The sequence below is a fragment of the Gouania willdenowi genome, chromosome 15 (genome assembly GCF_900634775.1).
Source record: "Gouania willdenowi chromosome 15, fGouWil2.1, whole genome shotgun sequence".
Classification (NCBI taxonomy): domain Eukaryota; kingdom Metazoa; phylum Chordata; class Actinopteri; order Blenniiformes; family Gobiesocidae; genus Gouania; species Gouania willdenowi.
In genome coordinates this window covers 26,874,207-26,885,558 of record NC_041058.1, presented here as the reverse complement: position 1 = coordinate 26,885,558, position 11,352 = coordinate 26,874,207, and the positions used below count along the sequence as shown (strand labels likewise).

General features: G+C 37.5%; 1 protein-coding gene across 2 annotated transcripts in view; it reads left to right on the top strand.

Annotated features, from left to right (window-relative positions):
* Window positions 1–255: 255 nt before the first annotated feature.
* The window catches only part of LOC114476745 (gamma-aminobutyric acid receptor subunit pi), a 94,539-nt gene continuing 83,442 nt past the window's right edge, over window positions 256–11,352 (top strand). Inside the window, exons 1-2 of one of the 2 annotated variants that reach the window (XM_028468614.1) lie at window positions 256–508; window positions 8,184–8,305. In XM_028468614.1, coding sequence (XP_028324415.1) covers window positions 8,232–8,305 — 74 coding nt within the window. In that variant the 5' untranslated portion in view covers window positions 256–508; window positions 8,184–8,231. The remainder of the gene's footprint in view (window positions 509–8,183; window positions 8,306–11,352) is intronic. The other variant, XM_028468616.1, reaches the window with a different exon arrangement.

Genomic DNA, 11,352 nt, shown 5'->3' with positions numbered 1-11,352 from the left:
ACGTGCACTGACGCGATTACTGTCACTTGAGTTCTCTAAAGCACCAAAATAGATAACATAAAGTTATACATGTGTCGTGTGTCAGTATAGATTCCGTCAGCGCGTTTAATTGAAAGATGTCAATGTGTTTCGATAAGACATCTGTGTTGTATACCCATTATTCTAGCCTCACTCTAACCTGTATCTGCAGGAGGCATCATCATGTCAACTTTCTGGGTTTCATCTTGGGAAGGTTTGGAGACTCCAAACACGCTTCTGCTCCCTGGTGTGTGCCATTGCGCAACGGCGCGTCCAACCCATAGCGGTTAATGGGAATCCACGACAAGAGCCCAACCAGTTGTTCGTGTGTGTGCGCGCGCCGATCAGCAGGTGCTGCTCCACATGAACAGCTAAATATTGCTGTGTGGAAGTAAACAAGGTCTCAGATCCGAGGGAAAACTCCTGCGTTACGGACTCTTTTCCCCCCCCAAGGATGCACTGACATGCTTGCAACGACTGGCTGACACAGGTACATGATTTTATTTTTATTGTAATGTGCACGGAAACAGTACAATATTTGTATTTGTATAGAATGACCTGCATTTCTTAGTTGTTTTTTCTTGCGTGTTTCATCCGTAGTGCCTTTAAACTAAGCTTGGCATCTACAGACAGGGAATCAGAAAGACAGACTGCACTCAAAAGTCACACCACGATTACAACTCGGACGCACATTCATATATTTTTGAACCAAATTCGAATTCTAATAGTGTGTCTGTCGGTGTTATTTAACTGCGCCCTGATGTGTCGGTGTCTGTACGCACGGTCAGTGCGTGTGTGACTGAGTGTGAGATGGTGAACAAGGCTTTTTTTAACCCACAGAAGCATCAGTGATCCCTCTGTGGTCAAACACATCAGTGCCAGGATTTATTTACAACATGAGCGCACCACAAACGGCTTGTGTTTCAAAATAGTACAAATAAATAAATCAAATAAAAATAAATACATTAAAGCAGGGTTTCTCAAATGGGGGTACGAGTACCCATAGGCTTACACCGTGTAACGTACAGGGGTCAGGGGGTACATGAGAGCGAGAAAGAGGAAAATTACCAAACAGAAGCATGAAAAATATGGGGATTTCAAAATGTGTATTTTTGGTTAAAAATCATAATGAATGAACAAATGAACTCATTGAGGTGGAAACGTTGAAGCTGCTGCTTTGTTAGTTTGTTTGAAGGAGTGGCCTATGCTGAATGAATATTCACTGAGGATAAAAATGACAGTGTCTGTGACAAACTAGCTGAACTAGCTTTAAATAAATGAAAAGCTGTTTTGTGTCATGTTGAAATGTGTAGCACAGTTAAAAAATTGTTCAAATTAATATATTTGTAACAATTTGTGACAGTTTCAAATAGTTAAAAAAACGTTTTTTTTTTGTTTTTTTTTGAAGCACAGTCCTAAATGATTTCTGGTATACTGTATTGTTATTTTTGCAACAACAACAGTAAGCCTAAGGTTAAATTGTCATAATTTGCTCGAAACTGATACATTCCACTTATTTACAAAGTTAGATTCTTCATAATATGTGTTATCATTCATATATTGCATCTTTATTAGGGGTGTCCTGATCTGACATTATGTTGAAGGTTAACATTTATGTAACAAATTGATTATTAATAAATGGGTCAGCTTTTCTCATACTTACTGTTGCTGACTATTGTTCTCTGTTTGAGTGACATCACTTGATCAAACCTTTTCTAACATTCCACACTACAAGTAAGTATGTATGATTCGTGCTGATATCGTATCCATATCGGTATCGGCCAATACTTAAGGCTGCAATATCTTTATCGTATCGGAAGTGAAAAGGTTGTATTGTGACATCCCGACTCTTAATGGTCTATATATATATATATATATATATATATATATATATATATATATATATATACGTATATATATATATATTTTTTTAAATAGTATTCTGGGCCAAATGGTATAGTCTGACAAAGGGGTACTTGGAATCAGAAAAAAGAGAAAGGGGGGCTTGAGCCAAAAAAAGTTTGAGAACCACTGAGGTATAGCGTATACCTAAATCAATCAATAAATACATAAATAAATAAATAGTGACCTCTATGGTGGTGGAGGTTTGGTTTTTAATAATACATAAAAGGTTCATCTTGATAGACACAGACATGATTTATAAGGATTTACTACTTTCCCCTGTGGGTGATTACAAGCCATTCCAATCTCACACAGTCCTTATCAACGATGATGTCTACATTGGCCTCTTTCCACACAGCAGCTAGCTGGTCCATCAGATAAAAAAAGACAAGACAATTGTAAGCTGTCAGGTTCAGACAGATGCTTCTAGCAATTCAATGTTTCCACTGCGATAAAACTGTAATTAAACCCCTGCTAATGCTCCATGAAACCTTGTGATAACTTCAGTGGAGTCCTTCACTCATTTTAATAACTTAAGTTACCACAGTGATCATGTCTATAATTGTAATCACTTATAACTATGCTTTCAAAGACTGTTAGAAGGTTGTTAGCTCTCCCTTTCTGTGTAAAATGCCATCTGCTTTTCAGAATAAAGACTCAGTCAGCATGCAGGGAGGCCTGCTGTCAAAGTTGTGCATGAAAGGCAAGAGTTTGAGTTTTACATAACTGGAATTGTGTGAAGATCATGATGAGGCTAAGGCAGCTCAATTAATCAATTTTTGATTACGATTTCCAATATTATACCCAACAATTACAAAAATAGCATAATCGAGAAAAAAACGATGAATAATTTATTTTTATTTTCGTTATTATTATTTATTTTTTTTACATTTGTTTTATTTTCTAAATAAAGCAAAACCACTATTTCAGACATCTAAAAATAATAAAGCTTGGCACACACATGTTATTAATACTAACTTTGAGTTGTTTAATCCATGCACATGCAAGCTCCCCCTCCCCTCTCAAAGCCAAAGCCAGCCTTCAGGCCAACACTAGGAAAGATGTTGCTAGTGGTCTTGAAACATGGCAGGAGAAACAGAGCAAAAACACTTGGTAAACCAGCAAGTAGGATGCATCAAATATTCAGCCACCGAATGTATTCGGCCGAATATTGCAATAAAAGCCACATTCGGCCTTTGGTTTAGTGAGTTAAAAGCAAGGCCGAATAGTAACGTGTGACGCAATGATGCAATCAAACAACGTGCAGTGATTTTGAGTCAGAAAAGTGTGTGTGCGAGCAGCAGCAGCTCCTCCTTTCCACACACAAACACAGCCAGACTGTCTCCTTATCGCTCTCCGAATTCCAAAATGTGGAATAACAAGGGAGGGAGGAAACAGAACTTTTTCAACTTTGTCCCTCTGAATGAGGCTAAAGGGATGTATATCACTGTAGCAAAACCATTATAAAGTGATTTTTTCATCATACCTCCCCTTTAATGCACTTAGGTTTTTTTTGGAATGCATGTTTTGTTTCATTTGAAGGGCTAATATAAATGAAAAACTTTGTTGTGTTTTTTTTAAAAGCAAAGACTAATGGAATATTTCAAAAATGCATTTATATTTTATTTGGCTTCGGCCACAAATTTTCATTTTGGTGCATCCCTATAAGCAGGGCAATTCAAATTAGCTGATATGTGAACAATTTGGGTTTGATGATGAAGACCTAGAGCAAACACACATCACGTGCAAGAAGTGTTTTGTTTTGTGCAAAAGTGAACACACTTGATTTTAGTGTTTGAAGAATTTTATTTCTGTTTAAAGAATATATTTTATGTTTTTTTTGTACAAAAAAAAACAAAAAACTTTTTGGTTAACAAATAATCGTTTGAATCGTGATTTCAATTATGACTAAAATAATCATTTTTTCCATAATCTTGCAGCCCTAGCTGAGACTGGAATTTTCCATCAGTTACCCATATTTTTATTCTAATCAGCAAAAAATGCTGTGGGAAAACACAGATTGAAGGGTCAGAGTGCAGCCGTCTGAAACGTGTGATAGCTGTTTTTGTTTGCAGTTTTTTGTCTCTTTATTAATTGTCTTTTACCCTCAATATGCTTCTTCATTTCCTTATTCATTGTGTTCTGTGGGCTGGCAAACTCAAAAGGGCGTGGCTCTGTTTTAGTGCAAAGTTAATGAATCACAGTTGTTAAAAGTTATCTACCGTGTCAGGTGCTGCTTTTGGATCTTAGTCAGTTGTTGTGCGGTTATTTTGTGTATGAGTAGGATGCCACCTCCAGCAGCTGCTGTGGAACAGTGTCACATTGTGCTAGTATTTATATCTGAGTTCACAAGTCATTGCTTGCCTTGTCTTACGATTGAATGACTTTCATGAATTGGCCAATGGCCAGACGTCCAGTATGACCTCTTTAGTATCTTTATGGATGCCTCATGGATGCCATCATGAATTTAGATGTCTTACCTTAACCACAGTTTTAAAAGTTTTTCATATTGTTTATTTAAAGGCCTGTTATAGGTTGCTATCTTTACCAAAACATCCCAACTAAGACAAAGGCTTATACTATGTAAAAAAAAAAATAGTCCTGAATTGGTTCAGATTTGAAACTACTGTAGCTCTATATTTCCTAATGATATTGTTAATATGCACATAAATATATCATACACTAGAACTAGAAATGTGTATATTTACTTACTTTCAAGTAGGGCTGGGCCATATGGACCAAAATCTTGATATTTTTTCTCAAAATGATGATATATTATATTAATATCAATGTTTTTAACTCATCAAAGTCTGAACAGAAAGACAATTTGCTAATGCAAAATGCCACACAGGCTCATTTATTAACAAACAGCTGCTCAATATGTGCCACTTTAGTCTGTTTTTCCTCTAAGGGATAGCACGTGTGAGTGAGTTCTGTAGTGTGGCTCGTTTAGGGGAAGGTTTTGGTTAGGAGGACGCACTCAGAAATCCATCTAACTGTGCTTTTAATGCTGTTCTGAGAAGTAGCAAAAGCAGTGACTCCTAAAACAAGTATTTTAATATAAAATAAAATATACATGTATCGATATAGCCTAGACGATAATGTCATTTTCTATATCTCCAAAATAGAAAACTCAGATATATTGCCCAGCCCTACTTTCAAGATAACAATGAGTCATTATTTCTATTTAGATATGCTATCCTACTGTACAATACGTGCAGTAGAGACAAAATACTGCTTGAACCAATTTTTTTTAAGCAGAAGCCTGTTACAGCCCAACAATATTGATATCTGTGCATGCACACAGCTCAAGAACAAGTCAGGAATGAGTTGTTTATTTGTTTTTTAACATCATTGATTTATAAACCAGAGGCCAGCCTTCAATTCACCTCCTCAGCATCCATTTGTGCATCTTTCTCGCACTAATCGAAACACATCTCCCTCATTTACCATGCATGAGCCTGTGTAAAATGATAGAAATTAAGACCAAACCCAACCCGTCGGTTTCGGGCAAAAATCCTCAGCTCAAGCATTATTTTGTCTTTTCCAGAATCTGCAAATGGAGCAAATGTTCTGTTCTAAAGGTGTTCCCCTATTATTTTAGTTTTTGATGGAAATTAGTTTGTTGACGAAAATTATCCCCAAATATATTATTATACTGGTAGTGGTGTATTGTATCTTCCCTCACAGAGATGACTTCTGATTGGCTCATTTATCATCACATTCCTAACCTACCTCCTGACTAAATATTACCCATTCATGACAAAGAATGTAATAAAGGACATGTTGCATTTTAATATTCATTCTTTTTTTGCTTTCCTGCCTTTTTCCTACTTTAGTTTTAGTCGAGGTGAAAATATCTAGTCAGTGTAAACAATGATATTTATCTTCAAAATTAACACTGGATAGATAAAATGAAATGTAGAAATCTATTTAATAGGGGAAAAAACCTGAAGGAAGTATTTTGTGTATAGGGTTATCAGCTGGGCTGGCTTATAGAAAATCCCAAACATTATGCAAGATTTACAAGAGTCAAAACCAATTCCATTCTCAGGGCTAAAACTGAATGATTGATGAAATCACATCACATTTATGAGTGATTTAACTATTTTGGGGGAGTGAGCACAACTAGTTCTGGGTGATACATTTCTAAACTACACTGATATCTGTTGTTTTGAGTGAATGGTGAAATTAACTATATTCTATATCAGGAGTCACCAACCTTTGTGAAACTTCTTAAATACTAAATGTTCATGCTCACTTTAATTAGAGGGTAAGATAAGAAGGAAGGCTAGTAGTAACTAAAAAAAGGTCTGAAATGTTTAAGTTTCAACATGCAACACTTTATTTCTCCTAATTTATACAAATGTTTCATTTTCATTACATTTCATAAAAAATGATCATATTTTACTAGTTTCTAACAACTTTTAACTGATCGTATAACACGTAACGTGTTAAAGGTAACAATTATGTCATATTTTATTAAAATCCACCTTACTTTTTTAAAATATATTTTATATATTTATAGTGTGGTATATAACATACCACACTGGCCATACACCAAATCTGCAGCACTTAAAAACATTGGTCACAGTGTTTTAAAATAAACATTTAAAGATGGTTATTTAATACTTAAACTTTATCAGTATTTAACTCTATTAAGTGCTAACTACATCTGTCATATGTATTTATATTTGTGAGTTTGAATCCTGGAAAGTAATTTGTAGACGGAGCTCATTAGTGACTAGAGCTCACATGGTCCGTGCGTGTGTTGGTGACCCCGTTCTACGTATATGGAGAAAAGTATTCAGACAAAGTGTTGCCTCTAGTGCAGTGGGTTGGGGGCTCTTATTCAGCCAGGGTTTGGCTTTGCTTCAGTTCATGTTTTGTATGTGTTACTGACTTGTTTGATGTTAACATGCACGTTATCTGTGTTTGTTTTCTTGTGTACAGTATTTCACCCCCAGTATTCGAACCCTCACTATTCAGTAGTGCTTCTACTAGGGATGGGCGATTTTTGAATTTTGATTCGATTTTCAATTATATTGAGATATAAAAGTGCAACTTTATTGCTGTGATTGTCCTCAAGAGTTAAAATGCATAGAACAATCCCAAAATAAAAAGTAAATGAGGCTCTGTCATTCAACAAGTTCAAGTTTTAACCCAGGTTTAAGAAAAAGTGCAACAGCAACATCACAGTAGTTTAAATTTTCTGATTAAGAAATCAGATAACTACATATTTTATAACATTACATCTAAAAAAAATAATAAACTCTTCCCTAGCATCTCAGCATAGTGTGAATGAAAAAGTAAACATGCCTGTGGCACACATATAACCTACTCATAGGGTAAACAAATGTAAACACAGAGGGGGCTGGCTCACATCACACTACGGTAAAACACAAGGACGGAACGCGAAAAAGTCCTAAAAAACTATGGTGGAAATTTTTTGCCCATCCCTAGCTTCTACACTGTGTTGCTATTGGTGCATGGTCTTGTATTGAGACTCATTTCCATTTTCTGACCCACTTTCTCCTTTTAGGGGTCGTGGGGGTCTAGCCTATCGCCAGCTGTCATTGATTGCTTTGTGGGTGTACAGCATGCACAATGCTCCAGTCCATCGCAGGGCAACACACATACAGACGGACAACCACTCACACTCCCTTTCACTGCTACGGGCAATATAGAGACTCCATTCAACCTAACAGTCATGTTTTTCATCTGAGAACCTGGGAGAAAACCCATGCAAGCACGGGGAGGACATGCAAGTGTCCGGTCTGGAGGCCTTGTCCACTGAGGTCAAACAGACACTTTTTCTCACATCTGAGGAGGAGCAAAAAGAAAAAAGATGTGCTATTTGGCACTGTTAAAATTGGATTTAAAGGATCTCATAAAAACACTCTGTAGAAGAGAATAACATCCTAACAACGTATGCCTGCTAGGGCTGGGCGGTATACCCGGGTCATACGCAATACCGTTATATATTTTTGTTATTATTATTATTATTATTATTGCTGCTGGCCTGTATTTTCGTTTTTTGTTCCGCGTACTGACTAACAAGTGCAATTCCATGTGCTATTTTTTTTAAAAACTGTACTCGGCAAAATAAACCTTTCTGATTCTCAACCAGTACAAAATGCTGTGAACACTTGATTATGTATGGAAAAAAAATACAGTGAGACTGTTAGAATTTAGAAAAATACCGACATATACCGCTCAGCCCTAATGCCTGCTAATTGATTAGAACAATTCTTTTCATTTAGGTATAAAAAAAGTGGCTGAGCCACGCGACCAAGTGCAAGTGTGAGTGCATGCCGTCTGCCCCTTCAGCACACTGCGACCAAACATCATCACGGCAAAGGTCCTGGAGACTCATGTACAAAAGGTACGTACACCTCAAAAACGTGCAAAATCCTGACGTTCAGAAACTGGAGTGAGCGTGGAAATGTCAAGTCCTGAGGTGGCGTATGTAGGGTTGGATACCGAAATACGGTACCAATATGGCACCGGTTCGACATAAACGGTAGTAACCAGACCGAAGAAGAACAAATATTTCGTTGGCTCATTTTGGTGCCCCGCCACCCCCCTGGCTCATCACTGATAGCGAGAGGATAAAAGACCACATGGAGTTTACTTAAAAGCTCAACTATGCATTGTGCACCTGGAGCTAAGCACGTCAACAACAGCAGCCAGAGTCGACCTCCACGGAGAAATGGAGGTGAGTCCCATCAGTGTGGCGGACATCATCACAGATGATGACAACAGCCTTTCCTCTAAGTAAACAACAACATATGAACTATGTCTATATATCAACTCAGTGACCGCTGACTTTCTGTTTAATGTTAAGCTCATAACAAGTTGTGTTTGTAGACAGAATGTTGAACTTAAGCTTTAACACCAGTTTTAGAAGGCACAGATTTGCATTTACACAGGAATGCAGCTCAGGGGTTTACATGTGGCTCAGGAGCCACATGTGGCTCTTTGACTCTTTTGCAATGGCTCCTATAGCTTTAAAAAAAATATTAAAATTAAGTGTTACTTTTTCCTTTTTTACAAAGGCTATTAATGATTATTGACAAATAAAATCATAACAATATTAATCTCCTGTATTATATAGTTTAATGTAATATTGTTTTATTGGATATTTATTAAATGTTTATTATTTTCATATGTTACTTGTATATATATTATTTAAGGTATTATTCTCTTCAATTTGGCCCTCAAAATAAAAGGATATTGTATTTTGACTCTATGCGGTTTATTTTTTTTAAAAGTAGTAGTTTAAGCACCGGAACCATTTAGAAAATACTGAGTAGGCACTGGAATCGGATAAAACCCGATCCCCATACCCAACCCTTGACGTACATACATGTCTACATAGTTGATGCTTTAAATTCTAAGGTTTTATTAGACACACTACCAAAGTAATACCATACATTCACACATGAACCTGTGAGACTCTGTTGACATGAATCATTTACACATTTTTTGTGAGCTACAGTTTGTTTAATGTGAGTCAGACACATGTTGTTCACTACCTGTCAGAGCTCTCTACTCTGGGTTCTGAATCTTTAGCAGCCTCTCACACACACACACTCCAACAGACTGTTCACCATCTGGTGCGTGACGTGTGTGGGGGGGCGGGAGTTTGGCATATCGGGCAATGGCGGGAGGCGGGAGGGTTGGCGATTGACGTATTGGGAAAAGGACTTCACTTCTTTTCTGTGTTACTGGTGGTAAGAGCGCAGCTTTGTCTGATCACGCGGGAATCCCGGTGCCGATCTCATTTCAATATGATTTACATATGTAAATGTGGGCAAGGACACATTCACTCTGATTCAGATGTTCAGAGTATAGGTGCGTGAATCGAGTCCTATGCACAGAATCAAACATCTGATTTTTACGAGCCTACGCCTGTCTCTGGATTGAAACGCACGGTTATTTTTCACACAAGTCTTTGTACATGAGGCCCCTGGAGAGACAAACAGAAATATGCAGTTTATCGGCCTCAGTTGTCCACACGCTTGAGGCAATAAATGACCCAATAAATGAAATTAACAAAAAATAAATGTTTAAATTACGTCATGTTGTCTGTATTTAGTTTAGATTTAGCCAATTTCACTGAGGATATATACTTCATCACACGACTAAATACTCCAGCACATTCGCAATGGTTTAATGTTTACATTTTAAAAGCAATGAATGAGGTTCGGTCTCCTCCGTACAGCCCCCAGTGGTAATTCCATTTACCAGCGCAATGCGAAACTGAACAGGCGGTATACATCTTTGTTTAAATCAGCGTCCACCCTACGAGTCCACGACAGAGCCGAAGCAGCACTCCACTCTGATCCTTGTACGTGTGCGCAAACTATTGAATCTACACTCCTGCTCAGTGGCTGGGTTTGCCAGTGGGGTTATCAGCTATTCAGTGAGTGGATAATCTGATCACCAAAAAAGTGGTATCAGTAATATGTGGGCTTCTGAAAACAAAATGCATCTTGTTTTATTCGTTTTAATAATCGGTTTTGTTCTGTTCTGAATATGTGTGTGAAAAGATTCTTAGATGACAGCTGAGGTTTGTATGATAATTATCAAAATTATAGTCAGATTTTGCTGTGCGTTCACGAGCTTAGACTTGACGTGAGATCTGATCACGTCAAAATTGATCAATGCTGAAGATTCTGTGGAAATTGTCGTAAACATGTCGGGTTGATAGATGACAGCCTTTATGTCTACAGCCCTATAGTTTCTTTCTTTCTTTCTTTCTTTCTTTCTTTCTTTCTTTCTTTCTTTCTTTCTTTCTTTCTTTCTGCTGCTGAAATTCAATACACCATCCTTGGAAACCTTCAGCTCCTGAACAGGGAAACAGCTTTACTCCAGCTGTAAAAAGGTGATCAACATCAGCTCTCTTAAAGGAGTGCGAGAGTCTAAATGGACAGACACTTTGGGTTCAGATTATTCCCCTAATGGCAGCTGGCGGGTACTGTATAAATCTCCTGTTGAAAAACATGGAGCACTAGCTACACACAGATATAGAGCTCGCTTTGCCTCAAGCACTGGGGAGGGGTGTCCATTTTGTTTAGGGACAGAAACGGTAGAACATTTAGTTTTATCCTGTCCTCGACTGTCTGGCCTTTTTAAAATGGTCAGTGATTGGGTGGGGGGTCTGGGAGATGTTTTCTCAACCCCTCTGTTCATCTTTGGTCCTAAGTATACAATACAAGATGCATACCTTTCCATCACTACTATATCTGTCCCAAGCGAGCGTGTCTTCTTTTCAACTACAGGAGACGTTTGCAGCATTTGCCCATAGTTCTCAATTGCTACCTGAAAATGTAGACTTCAAATATTGGTAAAAAAGAACACGTCCAAATCTTAAATCTAGCCTGTGTAGACGTTTAAAGTTTAATGTTTTAAAAAAAAAATTACGCA